Source organism: Triturus cristatus, chromosome 1_2, assembly GCF_964204655.1.
Source record: "Triturus cristatus chromosome 1_2, aTriCri1.1, whole genome shotgun sequence".
NCBI classification, from domain to species: domain Eukaryota; kingdom Metazoa; phylum Chordata; class Amphibia; order Caudata; family Salamandridae; genus Triturus; species Triturus cristatus.
The window spans coordinates 1,154,988,463-1,155,009,593 of record NC_140580.1 but is presented as its reverse complement, the minus strand read 5'-3'; the positions used below and the strand labels follow the sequence as shown (position 1 = coordinate 1,155,009,593).

The following is a 21,131-nucleotide window of genomic DNA, read 5'->3' as shown; positions in this document are numbered from 1 at the left end:
CCTCCTTTTGGGTGTTGCTGGACTGGCCCCCAGTCCTGGCCTGCAGCCTCTGCAGGAAACTGAGAACCACAAGACTCTTGTAGCGTTACCTTGCCGGACAAAACACCACTGCAAACTAGCCCCCCGGCCACAGAACCAGTGAACCGACTGTGTCCTTGGGTGCCAGAGACCCTCAAGACCCGAGCCCCCTTGTGGGGTCAACTGGACTGGCCCCCCAGTCCCTGCTTGCAGCCTCTTTTTCAGAGGACCGTTTCCCATTGAAGTGAACAGGGCACCCAACGCCATAACTCACCTCTGCTCCTGTATGCCCCAGTGCTGCCCGCAGTGACCTGTTGGTGCTGCCTTGTTTCTTGCTCCATACTCCCCTTAAGTCCAGGAGCACAGTCCTGCAAGTCGTTGCTAAGTGACCCTATGCATTATATGTTTATTCCCAATAGGATAACATTACAACTTGAAGTCCACAGTACAAGTGTATTTTATTGTGACTTAAAAACTGATAACTCGAAACTTACATATCCGATTACGATGATCTTAGTGTCTAAATTCATTTAAAATCTGTTATTTTTTTTTAATTGCTGTTGGATTTCTTTACTGAGTGTGTGTCTTGCTTATTGACTCTGTGTGTGCAATAAATGCTTAACAATATCCTCTGATAAGCTGAAACTGCTCGCCCACACTATCACAAAAGAGAGCATGTGGGATTATTGTAGCCCTGTAAACCAGTAAGGGTCACTTGGACTCTGCACAGTGTACCTTATTTGGGTGCACTGTATAAAACCCAGCTCCCTGCAGAGAGCTTCAGAATAGCTCTGTCACTCTTCAGGCTAGGCCTGGATGTCGCTGGTTAAAAGTTATAGAGTTCTTACAATTAAACAGCTAGATTTAGCACTGTATTCAGCTATCACTGTGCCTTGTTGAAGTTGAGTCCAGCTGTGTAGTGCTTAAATCTAAAATGTATGTTATGTCTACACTTGAATTTACAAAGGATGAACGGTACCAAATGCTGTGGTTCCAATGAGGTTGCAGCGGCTTGCACAGTTTTCAGTCTGTGCAGCTTCCAGTTAGCTACTTCAGTGAGGAGATGGTTAGACCTCATTCTCATGGCACATGAGTAATACATACTAATAAATAGACCCATTGAGGTCTTATTTTGTGTGCTGCAATGTTAACATTTATGGGGTTGTCTTTTCTGTTCATTTTGTCCTAGGCTCGTCCTGCGCAGCCTGTCACCAGCTCTGCATCGGAGAGCGCAGTGAATCAGTGGAATGAATCAAACCCTGTGCTTGTCGGGATTGGGGAAGAGGTGAGGAAAAAGTCCCTCTAAGCTTCAAATTGGTGCAAGACTGTGAAGTGAGCCAGAAAGTAAAACCCCCAATGCTCTTTAAAGAATATACGTTTCTGCCCACCCATTGGGGGATTGGAGAATGACTTGAAGTCTTCTGTTTGCAGATCCTCACTCTGCTCTCACTTCTGAGGGGAAACGACCCTGTGGCAAAAGTTTGTGACTGGTAGGATTGTAAATCCCATTCACTAGAAGTTTAATGAGAAGATGCCTGTCGGACAGGTTGAAAGATATGCAAGCTTGACTGACCACTTTCTGGGATGATCTCTGCCCACCAGTGGCCCACAGCTAACACTACTCCTTCCTAGTTTTGAGCTCTTCGGCCTGCCAAAACAGAGGCTATATTGCCTGGGATGGAGCATATTAAATCAAAGGTAGCAGCAACAGCCCAGTCAGTCTTTGGCAAGAAAGGTTAAACGAGCTGTACTCCCACATGGATGAAGTACTTGCATTCACTGAGCTCTTCTGCTCGCAGAAGCTTGTGGCCTAATGCCAGCCATTCACCTCTCACATATACACAACACTGGCACACAGATGTATGACTTAACCACGCATGCCATTACCACTCATACCTTTACCACTCATACCTTTACAACGCATACCTTTACAACGCCGTCATTACAATGCATGCGCCTTCACAATGAAAGTCTTTACCATGCATATGCCTTTACCACGAAAATGTAAGTATTTGACAGGTAAGTATAAACCTTTTATGTGCATATATAAAAGGTATATACTTACTACCTGTGAAATATTTTCGTGGTACAGGCATTCGTGGTAAAGGCATATGCGTGGTAAATATTTTACAGAAAAGTATTAACCCAATTTTATCCGTCTATCCAGCTAGCTAACTATCTAGCTAGCTATATATTCACTGAAAAAACCAAAGGTTACAGGGTTGTTCTAGTTAGGTTGACATTTCACTTGTATAAAACCAGAGAAATTCAGCAGTTCTAGTTAGCTGAACCAACTATAACTTACGCCCGCAATGCACTACTTATGAACTCCCATATTACATCACTCATGGCATGGCCAGTGACATCACTCATGAGATCTCAAACGACAGCATCCAGTGATTGTAACTATTTTCTAAAAGAAACTGGGTGTCAAACATATATACTGAGGTAAGTGGCTGTGGAAGTGTCTGTATGGGTGACTAAGTGGGTGTATAAGTAGTGTATAGAAGAATGAGTGGGTACGTGACAAACTATAAATAAGTGAGTGGGTGTGTATGTTTTTGAATGGGTGAGCAAGCGGCTGAGTCTTTGAGCGTATTAGTAATAAGTGGCTATGTGACTATCTCTATGGGTGAGTGAGTGGGTGTGTAAGTGGATGTAAGGGTGAATGAGTGGCTGTATGGCTGAGTGTGCGGGTGTGTCAGTAGCAGTTAATGCTGAATGAGATGGTGCATGAGTGGCTGTATGGGTGACTGAACGGGTATATAAGTATATTTATGGGTGACTGGAAGAATAAATGAGTGCTGGTATGGGTATATAAATGGGTGTGCAAGTAGGTGTATGGGTAAGTAAGTGGCTGTGTGAGTGGCTGTATTAGAGAATGAATGGGTGTACGAGTGGCTGTATGGGTAAGTGAGTGTGAGCCGGGATGTATGGGAAAGTATGTGCTTGTGTCAGTCACTGTATAGGTGAGTCAGTCCATGTTAGTATATGTATGAGTAAATGAATGGGTGTGTGTAACTGTATGGGTGAGTGAGTAGCTATATGGGTGAGTGATTTAGTGTGTGAGTGACTTGGTGTGTAAATGCTTGTATATCTGTATGACTAGATGTATGAGTGTCTATGCTGGTCAGTGAGTAGGTACACGAGTGGCTGTATATGTGAGTTAATGGTTGCTTTAGTGGCTGTATGGATGAGTTGATGTGTAAGTGGGTCTATGGACCAGTGAGTTGGTGTGTGAGCATTTGTATGGGTCTGTGAAAGAGTATGTGAGTGGCTGTGTGAGAGTGGGTGTATGACATGTTAAATTGGGATGTAAGTGGATGTGTGAGTGGTTTTGTGGCTGATGTCATCAGTGATGTCACTGAGCATGTCATGAGTGATGTAATATGTGAGGTCATAAGCAGTACATTGTGGGTTCATAAGTTAGTTAGCTCAGTTAGCTACGACTATTGAATTTCGCTGATTTTGTACGAGTGAAATGTCAGCCTAACTATAACGTCGCTGTAACCTTAGTTTTTTTTCTGTGAATTTAAAAAGGTTTTTTAAATTCGATTTCCTAATTATAACTTCCCTGTAACCTTTGTTTTTTTAATGTGAATTTCTGTTTTTTAACTAGTAGTCACGTTTGCAGAGTTGTGGAGAAAGGAGGCGGACCCTCAAACTGCTCTCAGGAATCCTGTAGTGTCTGACTTACTGGCAGTAATAGGAGGGCTTCTTGGCCTCCAGGGACCCTTACATTCCAAGAGGACTTCATCCCCCAACCAATAGCATGCCATGTGGCACGTTTGCAGAGTGGTGGAGAAAGGGGGCATGGCCTCCGAAGACCTCTCAGCAATCCCGCTGTGTGGGATTTACTGAAGGTAACAGGAGAGCTTGTTGGCCCCCAAGGACCCTTAACAACCAAGGGGACTTCATCCCCCAACCAGTAGTACGTCAGGAAGTACTTGTGCAGGGTGGTGAAGAAAGGGGGAATGGTCTCTGATGACCTTTTAACAATCCAGCTGTGTGGGTGAACCTTCGAGCACACTGTCACATTAAATCCTCTTACTGTGGACAGATGACTGGCTACAATCTTTTCTATACCTCCAACTCGTAATGGGTTCCAAGTTGCTCTTTGTGACCTCTTCGGTGCACTGGGCCATGACTATGATTTGATAGTTTGTACACTGCTTCCCCCACAGATCACCCACTTTCAGAAGGAGATGGAAGAGCTGAAAGGCAGGACAGCCAAAGCCTGCTTCCAGGTGGGCACCGAGGAGGAGAAGAAACTTCTGCGGACAGAGGCTGACAAACTGCACACTTTTCTGCTGGAGATTAAGGAGACCACTGAGGTGAGCGAACAGGAGCCAAGAGGATCTAATTGGCCTTAGCAAGGGTACCGTGTTCTGAAGTGCATTACAAGACCATCTGTGCGATACACAGTAAACTGTGGGTACTCCCTCATGAAGAGGTGCAGGGTTAGTCTATCCTCATGGTTTGCTTTATGGGGCTCTCCATAGTCTATACTGAAGCGAAGACTTAGCACTTGCTTCACATTGAGGCCCCCATTCTGATTTCCCTGTTCTCTCCACCGGGAAATACAGTGGTTTCTCCCTGTTAACTGAGAGCTGAAGTTGACCTCCAACAGAATGGGGGGATCATTTCTCCGACCTGCAATTACTGGGTCCTTTGCAGAGCTTTTCCCCTAGTGTGGAGAGTTCAGTGAAGATATTTACCACCTGCTGTGACCAGGCGGTAAATACCGGCAGGGGACGGGATTGTTGAAAGGGGGAGGTGAACAGCGACCACTTGATGTTGCCTGGAATGGCCCCCGCAGGGATACTGATCTGGGCATCTTGTAATGGGGCCAGATTGAAGTTTACCCCAGTCCTTCTGCCTGGTGTGGGCGAGGGGGAGGGAAGGGGGGGGGGGGGGGTGTTGGAATTAATTACAATTTCCACTTCTTTGTCCAGACGGTGTATTGTGCTTTATGCTCAGTGAATTGTTTGACATTTAGTGCAACAAAGCATAGTCTACTGTGCACTGCATGTTCACTGGTGTTTATCACAGGTGACCCTTATTGGATAGTTGATAACACTCGCCATGCTTTTACTAAAAATTCAGCAAAGCACTTACTGTATGCGTTCTGCTCCATTAATTACTTGATGTATATCTTTTTCTTGGAGGATAATTTGCCACACACTTCTCAACCATTCAGCAGTTGGTATACTCAGTGTATCATTTCCTACACATTCTTCACTCTGAATGGCTGGCCATGTACTCTGTGCTCTCTGAATAGCTGCCAAGTACTCTGTGCTCACTGAATAGCTGCCAAGTACTTTGTGCTCACTGAATAGCTGCCAAGTACTCTGTGTTCACTGAATAGCTGGCCATGTACTCTGTGCTCACTGAATAGCTGGCCATGTATTCTGTGCTCGCTGAATAGTTGGCCATGTACTCTGTGCTCACTGAATAGCTGGCCATGTACTCTGTGCTCACTGAATAGCTGGCCATGTACTCTGTGCTCACTGAATAGCTGGCCATGTACTCCGTGCTCTCTGAATAGCTGCCATGTACTCTGTGTTCTCTGAACAGTTAACCATGGATGCCATGTTCACACATTCAGTTGGCCATGGACTTCATGATGATGGAATAGTTTACCATCTATCCCTGCTCTCAGCATACTTTGCCAGATACTGTGTGCTGTGTCTAGGTTATCATACACCGCGTGCTCATTCAGTGGTTAAACACGTAAATCATGTTCACTGGATAGTGTTACTAGCTGATATTAATCATACCAAAACCATTGAGTGCTGCCTCCAACCTTCTCTAACCGCCTGTATCTCTGTGACAGTCCCTCCACGGTGACATAGGCACCCTGAAGACTGTGCTGCTGGAAGGCTTCGCTGGACTGGAGGATGCAAAGGAGCAGAATGAACGTGGACGGGACCCTGCGTACATGCACTTGCTCTATAAGAAACCTTTGGACCCCAAAAGTGAGGCTCAGGTGCAGGTACTGTGGACTATTGTAGCGCATTAGTGAACAGAGATGCAACCCACCCTTATTTATTAGAGTTTAATGTTTGAAGCACCTTCTTACCAGGAGCTGATCGCCGTACTCTCCCTAAGGGGAGCTGTGCATTCACACACACTTAGTACCATAAATCGAGTTTCTTATTTGAGCTGCTAGATTTTGGAAAAGTGTTATATTGAGGTAAAGCATGTCTCCTAGTGCATTTTTGTTAAGAGGTTGACACATCACGATTCCTTTCCTTGTGGTTAGTGATAAGGACATGGTGGTAGGGAAGAGGGCTTTGCTGTGGTCTACCGATCTTTCTGTGCACTGTGGTACCAAGCAGGAGGTGAGATTCTGGGGTGGTATTTACAGCATGTCTCTTAAAATCTGTTGCAGGAGATCCGGCGTTTGCACCAGTACGTGAAGTTTGCTGTCCAGGATGTGAGTGACGTGCTGGACCTGGAGTGGGAGCGGCACCTAGAGAAGAAGAAGAAACAAAAGTGAGTCTTTATAGGATCTCATGGTTTCATGTATGGGCAGTTGCAAGGGGACTTTGTCAGGCCTTTGTGCTCCTCAAAGAGGGGGCAGGTGGGTGAATGTTCTTGCTTGAAGGGACAGGGTGCTTGCTTAATGTAGGCGACTGAGCTGCTTGTGTGGGCAAAAGCTCTCGGGGACCTGACGAGTGTGATTATTTTTATTTTAGTATGTATGTTTGGTGATAGCGAACACTTTCTACCTGATGATGGAGCTCTTCGCTTGAAGACAGGTGTTCACACACAGTTTATATATTCTCTGATCTTGTCAGGCTAGGCCAGACTTAGTTTCACTTTGTTGTATTAGCACAAGTGGCCTTCTGGGTGAATGTTTTTGATTCATAAAGTGCTGAGATACCCTCAAACTTGTAGATGTGCTGCCATATTATGTGGTTCTAAAGTTCTCCCCGTCGGTGTCAAAGCTTCCTTCCTGTGTACTAACTGACCCATGCCTCATTTGCAGACGCCTGATTGTCCCCGAGCGGGAAACGTTGTTCAACACACTGTCCAACAACCGTGAGATCATCAACCAAGAGCGGCAGAGACTGAACCGGCTGGTGGACAGCCTGCAGCAGCTGAGGCTCTACAACCAGACCTCGCAGTGGTGTATGCCCAGTGAGAACTCTTCCACCAGCAGCGTGCAGAGGTCAGTCACTAACCAGCACAGTAGGGAGAGTTTACACCAAGACCTATATGGTACTACGCCTCTCTTTTCAGAAGCTGTATTGCACAAATCTTTGGAGTCAGCTGTCGACAGTAACAAACAGTCTGTGAACTGCTTTGTTTCACTTCTATATTAACTCAGATTTTAATTGGAATAAAATAGACTGGGCATTTTTGGGAAAATCTGCATGTGGAGTTACTACTGAATGTTGACGCATTGCATTTGCTGCATTCTCTAAGTGTTTGGACTGAATAAAAACATGGGTGACTGCTGATGTTATGAATGTTCAGCATCTTTTACCTGTGCCATTCTAAACACGTGTTCCCATTTCAGAGTTTCTTTAAGCTGTTAAGGAAGAAGTGGGTGAATATGCGCTTGAGCGTCTTCCAAATGTTTGACATTGGCTGTGGACCTGACATCAAATAGTGCCTGAATATTTAATTAATTGCAGAATGATTTATCTGTTGGACAAAGGCAAATGCCTCATGTTTGGGGTTCAGGCAGTGTTACAAATAGTGTTTGCCTGTTCCTCGAATAAACGATGTCCTCCAAGTGGGAAGGGAAGACTTGTGACTGTTTTTGGAAGCTCTCGCATGGCGGTGCTTTACTATCCATGTGCATACAAAGAATCGCCAAGCACAGAGATCTATACTCTACCGCTTCATTAGATAGCCCTGTTCATTTCCTGTGCTCTACCTCTCATCCACCCAGCCCCCTGCATTCAAAATGCAAAGCATGTTGTGTGTTTAGGGAAAAAGAATACATTGTTCAGATGTAAAACATTCAAAGGCAACGCAAGGGCTCCTTTTCAGCTTTAATTACATTCCAGTGATCATTGCATCTCTTTTTGAGACAGGACAGAAGCATAGATGATGGATCTGAGGGATTGTATATTGTTGTTTGCCCGGATGGAGAGACTTTTCACCTGAAACATTTGTGGGGCTGGTGTATCTTCAAGTTCGAGGCATGTGGGCTGCTGAATTCATATCTGTGCATAGATCGCCGCCTAGTGTTGGGTCCGGATGTTTGCACGTTATTGTCCTGGAAGAGTCTTCGAAGTATCCTGAGATAGGTGACTCCTCCCCTGGACCACAGTGCGCATGGGCATCCTCTCCATCCTCAGATTGTTTTCTTCCGCCATTGGGTTCGGATGTGCTTATCTTGACTCAAGTTAGGAAAATTTATTTTTCAGGCCAAAAGGCCTTTAGTTTTCGACCGTACTGTTCCCGATTGGTATCGACAGTTTACAGGCTAGTTTTTCACGGCTTTAACAACTTTTCGGATCCATTTAATCCGACCATCGACCAAACTTCGACGATGGAATCGAGGACCCCATTCAAGCGGTGTCCTGTTTGCCACGCCAAATACCCCCATATCGACGTCCACCCGGTGTGTAACAAATGCCTCTCACCGGATCATGACGAATCGAAATGCATGGCCTGTGCCCGATTCAGATCCAAGAAGACTCTCCGGAATCGACGCGCCGCGCGACTGGAAGCGCAGCAAGCGGCACCGGCCCCGACCAACATCTTCAGCACCGAGGACGAACATGTGGAAAGCGTGGAAAATATACCCTCCAGCCCCACTTCCGAACACGGTTCCCGATCGGAAGATGTCGATGAAGAGCTTTTTCACAGGGAAGAAGCCGACGACGAGGTAGGAGACTACGATGAGGCCTTAGGGGCCGAAGAAGGTAGCTCCGGTGAGGAGCAAGGCCTACCCGTACAAATTGAGGCTATCCCAGTGTGTCAGTCGACGGCTCCGGTCGAGGGATCGCCTTCGGGCCTTACCCAAGACCAATCCCGCAGTTCTTCGGCCCCGCCCTCCGGCCCGGCCACGGACATACAGCAAGAGCCATTGTTACCTAAAAAGACTGGTTTCCCTACCACGAAACCGAAACCAATCATCGCACCGGTTAAACAGAAACCGAAAGTGAAACTGACACTGGTCGGCTCGAGGACCACCACACCTTCGACGCCAGCCAAAACCGTCGGCTCCGACCGCACCAAAAGGGACTTCGGTGCCGAACTCGCTGCAGCCGATGTCGGCGCCGACCCAAAAAGAAAAGCCGTCGGTACCGTCAAAGCACCGAAGCAATCGGCACCGACCACCAAGGTGAAAATAGCCACTGCATCGCTATCCACCTCGAAGGCAGCGACTGCGGTACACTCATCGATGCCGTTGACGGCTCCTACCCCTCCTCGACTCAATGACCCGGTCACTTCGAAGAAGTCCACACCTGCCTCTACGGAACCACTCGGCGCCAAAGAACCGTCGGAGTTCCAGGTGCGACAAGTGGCAGCGTCCTTGCAACGCATCAGGGAAAAGGCAGCCCTCCAAACCTCGTCGGGCTCCGAACCGACACGGGCACAGAAGGCACCATCGGCACCAGCCAACATCACCTTTGGTTTGCCGCCATCCACTGCGCCGAAAATGTTCGATATCAGAACCCGCGTTACCCAGACAAGGTCCCCATCTACCGAACACTCGACTACTGGGACATCGCCGTCCCACTTCATCGACGCCGACACCGGCAGGCTCATGCTCCGAAAGCGGAAGATCACTTCAGGGCAAGCTTTGGACTCTTACAGGATCCCGCTAAAACAAAAAATGCCGGCGGAATCGGAACCAGTTCTTTATGAACGCATCCACACCTCTTACACAGATCCATCATTCTCTCCAACGCACTCCGACACGGATGCAGTGGAGGACTACATGGGTGACGACACCACCTACCCCGAGGACATAGACCCTGAGGGGCAGCAAGACCCTGATCAAGTCTGGGATGACCCTGTAGACCCAGGTGCCGCTCTGGATACACAGGACACGCAACTTTATGGCGCAAAAACGTCCCCCACAGAGGACACTGCTGCATTCAACGCCCTCATTGAACGTGCCGCAGCCAATCATGGAGTGCAACTCCACTCAGACACTATCAAGGATGATTTCTTGGTGGACACTTTCGCATCCTCCGAGAGGACTGTAAAGACTCTGCCCATGTTAAAAGGTGTCCTCAAGCCAGCAAAGGACATTTTCAAGGAAACCACCAGGGCACGGGTAATAAACCCCAGGATCGAGAAGAAGTACAAACCCGCACCTGGGGACCCCACGTACATTAGAAGCCAGTTGCCTCTGGACTCCATTGTAGTTGCCAATGCTCGCAAACGGGCACACTCTCAGACAACTGGTGATGCTCCTCCCCCGGACAAAGAGTCCAAGGTTCTAGAGACCTCCGGCAAACGGATTGCAGCCCAGGCAGCAAACATATGGCGCATCGCCAATACACAGGCCCTCCTAGCTCGCTGCGACCGCTCACACTATGACACGTTAGAGACCCTACTCCAACACCTGCCAGACGAGTACAAAGAGGCAGCGGAGCTCCTCATCAGGGAGGGACAACTGCTCACAAACGCATCCATCAAGTGTGCACTGGATGCCGCAGACACTGCTACAAGGGCAATAAATACCAGCGTCATGCTACGACGACACGCCTGGTTACGAATCTCCGGATTCAAACCTGAGGTCCAAAATAACATCCTCAATCAGCCGGTCAACCCGACTACTTATTTGGACCGGAGGTTGACACCACCTTAGAAAAGATAAAGAAAGACACGGACACTGCGAAGTCAATGGGGGCTCTGCAAACGCAGACATTTCGTAGTGGCTCCTTTCGTCGCCCCGGAAATAGAGGTGCAGGTAGAGGACAGGGGGCACAGCAAACCTACAATAAAAGGGGCACACAGAGTTCCTACGATAAAAACACCCGAGGTGGATATCGTGGCTCCAGCACCAAGGGCAGAGGACGTGGTTACGGCAATACCAGGTCCTCCCCCAAGAACAAACAGTGACGCCCTCTCCCTTCCCCCCGCCCACATAACACCTGTCGGGGGAATGCTCCAGCGGTTCCTGTCCACGTGGGATTCCATCATCACGGACAGGTGGGTCAAAGATGTTATCCAACACGGTTACTGTCTCGAATTAACCTCCACTCCACCCACCATACCGCCAAGGCACCGTCCTATGTCCTCAGAGCACTTAGCATTATTACAGCAGGAGGTGCTAAGTATGCTGCAAAAAGGCGCAATAGAGGTCGTGCCCGTACACCAGCAGGGAACAGGGGTGTACTCTCTGTACTTCTTAATACCAAAAAAGGACGGGTCACTCAGACCTATCCTAGACCTGAGACCCCTCAACCACTACATTCTCTCAGAGCATTTCCACATGCTCACCCTACAGCAGGTTCTCCCGCTCCTCCGACAGGGAGATTTCCTAGCCACGCTAGACCTCAAAGATGCGTATTTCCACATACCCATACACCCCTCACACAGAAAATATCTCCGGTTCACCATTCAGGGGCAGCACTATCAATTCAAAGTCCTCCCCTTCGGAGTGACAACAGCACCCAGAGTTTTCACAAAGTGCTTAGCTACCGTGGCTGCACATCTACGAAGGCAACACATTCACGTCTACCCTTACCTGGACGACTGGCTTGTTCAGGCAAAGTCAGCCCAGCAATGTGCCAGCCACATGTCCCGCACCATTCACCTTCTTCACAGTCTGGGATTCTCACTAAATTACCCGAAATCACATCTCCAACCCGCACACGTACAACAGTACCTAGGTGCGACCATAGACACTCTGGCAGCCACAGCTCAGCCAAATTTAGTGAGGATCAACAGCATGCAAAGTTCAAACCCCAACACTCCCTTCCTGCGCGAGTGTTCATGCAGTTGATAGGCATGATGGCCTCCTGCATTTTCATAGTCCCACACGCGAGACTACATATGCGCCTGCTTCAGGAGTGCTTAGCACGTCAATGGAATCCGGCTCATGGGCAATTAAAAGACCTAGTGTTGGTGAGCGGTCGGGCATACAACTCTCTGCATTGGTGGAATCCACAAAACCTTTGCAAGGGCCGACCGTTCCAAGAGCCTGTTCCACAAATAATACTGACAGCGGACGCGTCTCTCCAGGGATGGGGAGCCCATGTACTCAATTACACAGTGCAGGGACTATGGACTACACAACAAAAGAAGATGCACATCAACCTTCTGGAACTGATGGCAATCTTCCTGGCTATGAAAGCATTCAAAGTACACCTGTGCAACAAGGTCGTGTTGATCCGGACGGACAACATGACTGCCATGTACTACATACAGAAGCAGAGAGGAACACACTCTCCACAGTTGTCTCATCTGGCTCAGAGCATGTGGAAGTGGGCCATCCAGAGGAACATATTCCTCATGGCGGAACACCTCCCAGGCAAGGACAACCAGATGGCGGATCTGCTCAGCAGACACAGCCACCAGATGCACGAGTGGGAGTTACACCCATCAGTACTCCAACCATACTTCAAGCAGTGGGGTCATCCAGAGATAGACCTATTCGCCACAAGGGAAAACGCAAAATGCCAAAGCTTTGCCGCCAGGTTCCCACATCCACAGTCGCAGGGCAATGCGATATGGATGAACTGGTCCGGCAGATTTGCGTACGCTTTTCCCCCAGCGCCGTTGATACCGCTAGTGGCACGCAAACTGCGACAGCACTTACTGACACTCATCCTGGTTGCTCCAACATGGGCACGCCAGCCATGGTACACCACCTTTCTGGAACTTTCCGTGGTGCCGCATCAAAGGCTGCGGATCAAACCCGCGTTTTTAACGCAGAACCATGGAGAAATTCAGCACCCAGATCCGCAACAGCTGAACCTGGCAATCTGGCTCCTGAAGTCCTAGAGTTTGGCTACCTAAACCTGCCACCTGACTGTATGGAGATCATTAAGGAAGCTAGGAGACCCACTACCAGAGCTTGCTATGCAGCCAAATGGAAGAGGTTTGTCATTTATTGTAATAACAATGACATTAACCCGCTAGACGCATCCACTCAAAACATAATCTGTTACCTCTTACACCTATACCGATGCAATCTGGCATACACCTCAATACGTATCCATTTGACCGCAATAGCAGCCTATCTCCAGAACAGGCAGCACCTCTCTTTATTCAGAGTGCCTGCCATCAAAGCCTTCTTGGAGGGACTTAAACGAGTAATTCCCCCAAGACACCCACCAGCACCAGTGTGGAACCTCAACTTGGTCCTCACCCGGCTGATGGGTCCACCCTTCGAACCTCTCCACTCATGTGAGATTCAATTCCTCACCTGGAAAGTAGCTTTCCTAATAGCAATCACTTCGTTGAGAAGAGTTAGTGAACTCCAGGCACTAACCATTCAAGAGCCATTCATACAGGTTCACGCAAACAGGGTCGTACTACGTACCAACCCCAAATTCATGCCTAAAGTAAAATCGCAGTTCCACATGAATCAAACCATTGAACTGCCTGTTTTCTTTCAGAATCCACAAAATATCGCTGAAAGGATGCTCCATACACTAGACGTCAAAAGAGCCCTCATGTACTATATAGACAGAACTAAAAACTTTAGGAAAACGAAACAACTTTTCGTCGCCTTTTCCCCACAACACAAAGGCAACGCAATCTCCAAAGCAGGTATAGCCAGATGGATCGTTAAATGTATTCAAATTTGCTATCAAAAGGCTAAACGCACATTAACGATTCCCCCACGGGCCCACTCAACACGTAAGTTAGGGGCCTCCATGGCTTTCCTGGGAAACATTCCTTTACATGATATATGTAGAGCAGCCACATGGTCCACTATACATACATTTACCAAACACTATTGTGTAGATGTACACTCAAAACAGCAGGCAGCTGTAGGACAGGCTGTTCTCAAAACTCTTTTTCAGACCGCTGCAGCTGGCACTGGTGGCCGCCGCTAATGGGAGGTACTGCTATGTATTCTATGCACAGATATGAATTCAGCAGCCCACATGCCTCGAACTGAATATGCTACTTCCCAGTATGCATCTGTTCTTGGCATGTAGGGCTGCTGACATTCATATCGCCCACCCTCCTCCCCGGCGCCTGTAGCAGCTGCAGCTCTCAGAATTACTGTATAGCATGGTCATCACTTACTGTATCTACTCCATCACTGCCACAATGGCGAAAAACTATCTAAGGATGGAGAGGATGCCCATGCGCACTGTGGTCCAGGGGAGGAGTCACCTATCTCAGGATACTTCGAAGACTCTTCCAGGACAACAACGTGCAAACATCCGGACCCAACACTAGGCGGCGATCTATGCACAGATATGAATGTCAGCAGCCCTACATGCCAAGAACAGATGCATACTGGTAAGTAGCATATTCAATACCATGAATTGCTTTGTATTGTTACCAATGTTTGACACCAAGCAGAGATGGACTTTTCTATACTGACTTGGTTTTCTCTTTCTCTCTCCAGCCTTGACTTGGAGCTTGAAAGCCTGCGTGATGCTTTGACCAAAACCACATTGGATTCTCCAGCTAAGCCTTTGCCGAAACTACCTGGTAATGTTTTTCGCAGTATGTGGTACTGTTATGGTAATATATTTGCTGCGTATACTTCCATTCTAGTGACACTACCTGCAGCTTGTGCTACTGTCATGGTGATGCTTTCTGCTGCGTGGGGCACTGCTGTGCGTTATTCATGTGCTTGTAATATCCTGGTCCCTGTGGCTAGTGCTTGGCCTTCAGATCTTGGGAAGGGCAGGTGTGGGGAGGTGGGAAAGAGCAATATCGGTGTGGGGTGGGGTGATGAAGTAGTCACCGGACGTTTGTAAGAGGGGAAAGTGGAGTTAACCAGAACCTTGGGGGGGGGCGGGGGGGTGCAGGAAGGATGGTGGGACTGAAAGGACAGCAGGGGGCCACCAAAGCCCTGTTGAAGGTAGGTTTGCAGTACCCTTTACCTCTGTGGAAAGGAAATGGCAACTACATCTCTGGGGAGGAAGGGGTAATTAGGCACCAAAACATGTGTGGAGGAGGGGCTGAATTAGGGTTCAGTGCACTGGGAATGACCTACATCCTGCGAGGTCAAAATGGTAACCGGATTCCTATGAATGGTACCCAGACCACAGTGGGGGTGAGGTAGGTGGTTTTGGGGATCATCCCTACATGGGTGGGGAAAGGTATTGTGACAATTAAGCCCTTTTCCTCACATTTTTTAATCTTAACCTTCCGGGGCTCTATTACACATAGGATACATTTTCCCTGTTTGTGCCACCGCACACCTTAAAACAGGAGAGCTGAAAACAAACCGGGGAAGTGCACCCTATTACATTGAATGCGATGCCACAGGTCAGCCGTGATGTTCTGCTGCTCTGGGGGCAACGCACTCAAGTGAAAAATGGAGTAGCTTTGAAGCAGTCGCACCATGTTTCGCTGTGCAGGCGACAACCCGCCTGCATTTTTAAAAGCAGAGAGAGATCCCCTTGCAGGCGGGTGCAGTGAGTGATTGCATCTGCCTGCAAGGGGATGTCTGGGGAGGGTCCATAGGACCTCCTTGGCCCCCTTCAGAAGACTGCCATCAGGGGGGCGCACTGTCAGTGCCCCATGCTGAGCAGAGGGCTGAGCAGCAGAGCAAAATGATCACAGTCCGAGGTTGCTGCCCGTCATGGTGGAAAATTAATGGTACAGCTTTCAAAGAACATGGGAAACTGTGATAGATAATTATGTGAGGCAATTCAGAGCTCCAGTTATCTGTGTCAACTGACTAAGCCAGGTGACAAGCTGCAGAAATTCCGACTCACAAAGTATGAAATCCGGTATCTGACCATCACAATGAAAACATAGGTAAGTGTAGGAAGCTGGAATTTTGTTGCAGTTATCCTCTCCACTTTTTGCCCCATTTTTGACTACTAGATGCTAGTTTTAAACTCAGACAGCGCACTGAGGCCTGCTAACCAGATCTCGGTGCCAGTGCTCATATCCCTAAAACAAGTAAAGTCTAATTGTAACCCAGTTGGCATGGACTTTAGCACTCTGTAAGTCCCTAGTAAATGTTACCCCTGGTACTTAGGGCATGGGTGCTAAAGAGGGTCCCTAAAGGCTGCAGTATGTTTTATGCCACCCTTGGGGACCCACACACAAATTGCATGCAGGCTGCTATTGCAGGTTGTGTTGTGGTGCAAACCATGAGTGGAAGCACAACATGGCACATTCATTGTGTGCCATGCCAAAGTCACTGCTTGTAATATATGTAAGTCACTCCTACAGCAGGCCGTGTACCCCTTATGAAGGATACTTTATATAATATGAGCAGATGTGCCTCTGTGCGGTTTAGTTCAATTACTAGATGGTGCAAGTGAGCAGAGAAGCCATCTTAAGAATATGTACTAGGCACTGGTCATTACGCGATCCACAACTACATGACCGCTTCACTGAAAACACTGGTGTTTGGTATCAAACACCTTGTCTTAATAAATCAGTACTGATGCCAGTACTATATGTATTATGACCTGCACACAGAAGACCCCTTAGAGGTGCCCTCTGGACCCTTACCAGTCTTCTAGTGTGCTGGCCGAGAAGATGAGGTTCTAACCTTCATTGAGATTTGAAAAAAGTACCAAATCCCCTTATGTAAGGTAGTGGGGGGGGGTTGATGACCATGCTTGTGATTTCTCTGCACAAATTAAAGGGCGGGAGGAACCTTGAGTGGAGCGGAACACATGGAAAAAAAGGCCCAGTGTAGTGTTCAGGGGCCCTCTGCTTTAAGAATGGGTTAACACTGATAGATCAAGATCTTCGAGGGAGGTTGCAGCTGTGTTTTCAAACAACCCTCTGGAAATCTTTAGCCTCCTTATTTTTCTGTACCCTATTTTGCAGTGATCTGTCCTCAGTTCTCTCGGCTTTTCACAAAACCTGAGATTTGTGTACAGGAGCGAGGAGCAAAGTAAAGATAAAATGGGTCTTGAACTGCAGTGTCCAGAGCCCCTTATGCCAGTCCTGCTGGTGGGGCTCCATGAAAGAGCCACTATTATTTGTCTGTGTGTATTTGGTTTCCACAGTAAGGATTCTGATAAATAAACATTATTTTTCACAGGAAAGCTTTCCCCTGTAAAGCAGGCCCAGCTGAGAAATTTCCTGTCCAAGAGAAAGACTCCTCCTGTGCGATCCACAGCCCCAGGTACCTTCCACATCACTGTGAACGGGTTGTGTAAAATGTGCATTGGGTGCTGGAAAGCTAACATCAACCCGTGGTGTAATGCTAGAGTGACAATTCGTGCATGCTTCCTTTGTCTTTTTTTATTTTTCCAGGTATGCAGAAAATGTGCAGAATAGATGACATTTTCACTGATATAGACCTATGATTACTGAATTTAACGTTATTTGCTGAATTTCACAGAATTGTTGTAAACTGATCAAAGAATTATTTTAAAAATGCCCATGGAATTGTCACCGTAGCATGTTGGGTGCAGCCCTTTGACGGAGAAAGAAACTTTCAGTTTGGCTTTTTCTCACAGTTCGGTATTTCCAGTGACACTTTTGACTGGAAGGTGTGGCTCTGGCAGGCCCTGCTGAACATTGCAAGGGTTCTGCGTGTTGAAGGGAGCAGGCAGGCTCCTATGAATGCTGTTCATTGCCCTCCCATCTGCTCAAGAGGTCATCAAACATGAGGTGGTGACTTCAGTGGGGGGTCACTAACTGCCTCTACCCCTGAACTTACCCTCCCGTTCCGAAGGAACCTCTTGCTGAAGTAATGTCTCTGCCGACCCTCGTTTCTCATCTACAAATTGATGTGAGATTTATACATTTGGAGGAAAGGTGCAGTATGATCTGTCAATACATAAGATAGTAGGGGTTTCATCTGTACCTATTGCAGGAACAAGTAACTGATTACTACTACTGTGACACACGGTGACAGAGAGGGGCCTGGCCTGAGTGAACTCTGGAAAGGATTGGCTCTGCCTAATATACATGTAGAGGAGTGAAGTTTGACTGTTGTTCAGGTGAAGGCTTCTGGGTAAATGAATACAGTTGAGGCGGATGGTGAGCGACATGACTGTATGGACTCTGGCGAGTTGGAATGAGGTTTAGACTTGTGCGGTAGGTACGTTCAGAGAGATTGAGGAGTCTGAGTCTGCATAATGTTGGAAGTGTTTTATCATGTACATGCTGTGGCTGTTGAATGGAAGAGGTCTGATATGTTTGGGCAGACCATTTGTGAATTGTTGGTTGGTTCAATTGCATAATTCATTGATCTATTAATCTATTTTTTATTTGAACAGCCAATCTGTCCCGCTCAGCTTTCTTGTCCCCAAGGTTTTCCGAAGACTTTGATGAAGTTAGTTCCACTTCGTCCATCTCACAAGCTGCAGATCCTGAGGAGGTCCAAGAGGAGGAGGTACAGGAGGAAGAGCTTGAGGCGATGGTACCCATCCGACTCCCACGGCATGCACCGGTGGTCCGGACCCCCTCTGTTCAGCCAGGCCTAGTTACTCCGCCTCCTGTTTTTGGGAAGACCCAGCTTGGCATGGGCCCTGCCGTGAGCCAAGGTGAGTGTATTGTGAACTCTGCTCTGACTGGCCAATATCTAGCCTGAAAGTGATTCTGCTTGTGGAACGTGGGTTTACCCTACTGGGATTACAGGGGCTATGGATGGGCAAAAGAGGGAACAGAATTTTAGGATACATGAAGGGGTGGAGAGAGAGGAGGGGGTCTTGCAGCTTCTCTGATGAGAGGAAAATGGGGTTGGCAGGAGACACAGCAAGGGTGGAGCGGATGGAGCGTAAAGGCAGAGGGGATATCATTTTTGAGAATCTGAGCAGGAGAGAGCATGGTATGCACTGATAATGGACATATGTCGTATGGCGAAGGCTGGCTGCGCTGCTGGAGGCATCTGTGCATGACCTTGAAAAGGGTGATGCAGAGGCAGTTGGAGCGCCTTGGTTAGTTCAGGTACAGTGTCGCGGGAGAGAGTACTGGCCCTTGTTAAGAATAGACTGGGTGTGCATGTATTTGAGCTTGGCACCTTGTTAAGGAGTGTGAAGTGTTTGAAAGACACAGAGGCCCTTAGTAAGTGGAGGAACAAATGCTAGAGCAGTGTGCAGCCTCTTCCTTCGAGACTTGTACTGTTCAGGCTGTCTGTAGAGGGTGGTGGAAAGAAAGTCATATGCATGGCTTTGAAAAAGTTCTCTTGCCCTACCCTGTAAGTTTTTTCCAGACATGTCATATGTTTTCTCTCCACTGAATGTGACCATATGTGAGTTCACATTTTAAAATTGCTATTAGCAGCGAATATAGGGTCTGGCGATTAAGGGTTCGCAAAAAGTGCCTCTCAGGGAGAATCACTACCTACTCTTCTGCGATGCCCGGTGGTAGAACTCTATGCTCAACAGATGTGGTGTAGCACAAACAGCCACAGTGTAACCTTCTGCACACAGTGTCTGTGTGCTATTTACCCTGCATGAAGAATCGCAGCTCGCATTGCATGGGGCATCAACTCCTGGTTAGGTCTCACTTCCACCTCCTATAAAGCATGTATTTGGAAGTGAATTACACCAGTACCTTAAGCCCCTTACCAAACAAGGTTTGAATGTTGGCTGCTGACAGCAGGTATCCCCGAGGGAACTCTGCCTCACATGGGGCTTTGCCATGTCTTGGTACGTCCTGGGTAAAACAGTACATTGGGCTCACATTTCAATGACCCAGTGGGTTCATCACACCTGTTTCAGTGCAGCTCCTGTTGGAGGAGTCCATGGGATGTTTCTGCGCTGCAAGCATCACTCTGCTGCACATTTAATCTGTGTACTCCCTGTACTTTGACTGCACTATATGTACATTCTTGTGTATAAATCTTAGCTAATTTGTGCATAAACGTGTTTTTTATTTATTCCCTTCATGTTAGTTCCTGCTTCAAACCGCGCTGTCCCGACTGGAGCGGACAGCACTAAGCTGGCAACCAGAACTGTCAAACATGGCGCTCCTTTGCCCAGCACCACAGTACCTGCTCAGCAGGCGGCTGCAGCAGCAGCCCTCCGGAGGCAAATGGGCAGCCAGCCTCTAGGTAAGCTCACACAGGCCCACAGTCGGTGTGCAACACACCTCAAAGGCCACCGGGTCTCACTAAGAAGTTTTTGGTGCATGGAAATGTTTCAATTAATCTGAACCATTGATAATTATTCCGGACATTAACCTTTCTCATATTCCTGGTCAGAGGGAAGATGGCCAGCAGTTCAGGCTGCACCGTGTTACTATTGGAGCTGGGTGAAGGCTAATGTGTAGCATAGTTGTTTCCTGTTGGGGAGCAGACACCAGTGGCTGAGATTCATGCATCAGTCCACCCATCATTTCTTTGTTTCCCCCATTAAGAAGTTGCTTTGCTTCCTCGGTGATGTGCCAGACTGTGTGTGCTGATGAAATGGCTTGTGCATTTCTTCACATGTGTTTGCCACAAGAGAAGGAAGGTCACATTCCAGGCCACACTCTCCACCAAACACAGGAGAGGGAAGTCTACAAGACTATCAATTCACTGCTGTTGGGTCCATTCACAGGCACTCATGTTGCCCATGCAGCCCCAGTGATAACAAGGCACTTCCAAGCCCTTTGGTTATAATACAAGCACATCCTCTCGATCCCAAAGCACTGCTTGGTTTCTCTGCTTCCCACCAATGTTCTTATTACCAAACATACAACACCCCTATTCTTCCTGGAAGTCCCACGCTCTGATCTCATTACCACAAAAGCAAATGAAACCACAGTTTTCTGCCTGAGCCGCTGTTAGTTTGTGATATTATGTGTGTGTTGCATATTCTCTAGTATCTTAGTCAACTACTCTTCTGCAGGCTGCTTTCTAGTGGACGTGCATTAAAGGCTGTATGGAAGATGGGTACACCCGTTAAAGTTAACAAACTGCCAACTCTAAATAGACTTGATGCATTCAAGTCTCGAGTATCTTAGCAATATGTTTGTTTTTAGGTCTCACCTGAGCCAGCGCATGCGCTGCTCTGATGAAACTTTTAGTAAGGGCTTCAGAAAATGCTACCACTGTGGACTAGAGCTTGCGGTTACGCGCGCGGGCGCGA

The 21,131-nt window shown here is 47.8% G+C and overlaps 1 protein-coding gene across 2 annotated transcripts in view; it reads left to right on the top strand.

The window, feature by feature from the left end:
- Nucleotides 1–21,131, top strand: part of NUP214 (nucleoporin 214) — a 385,271-nt gene that overhangs the window by 103,101 nt on the left and 261,039 nt on the right. For both annotated transcript variants that reach the window (XM_085613954.1, XM_085613953.1), the window contains exons 15-23: nt 1,208–1,303; nt 4,203–4,352; nt 5,855–6,013; nt 6,413–6,516; nt 7,013–7,195; nt 14,534–14,619; nt 17,150–17,233; nt 18,336–18,602; nt 19,955–20,113. In XM_085613954.1, the coding sequence (XP_085470080.1) occupies nt 1,208–1,303; nt 4,203–4,352; nt 5,855–6,013; nt 6,413–6,516; nt 7,013–7,195; nt 14,534–14,619; nt 17,150–17,233; nt 18,336–18,602; nt 19,955–20,113 (1,288 nt within the window). The remainder of the gene's footprint in view (nt 1–1,207; nt 1,304–4,202; nt 4,353–5,854; nt 6,014–6,412; nt 6,517–7,012; nt 7,196–14,533; nt 14,620–17,149; nt 17,234–18,335; nt 18,603–19,954; nt 20,114–21,131) is intronic.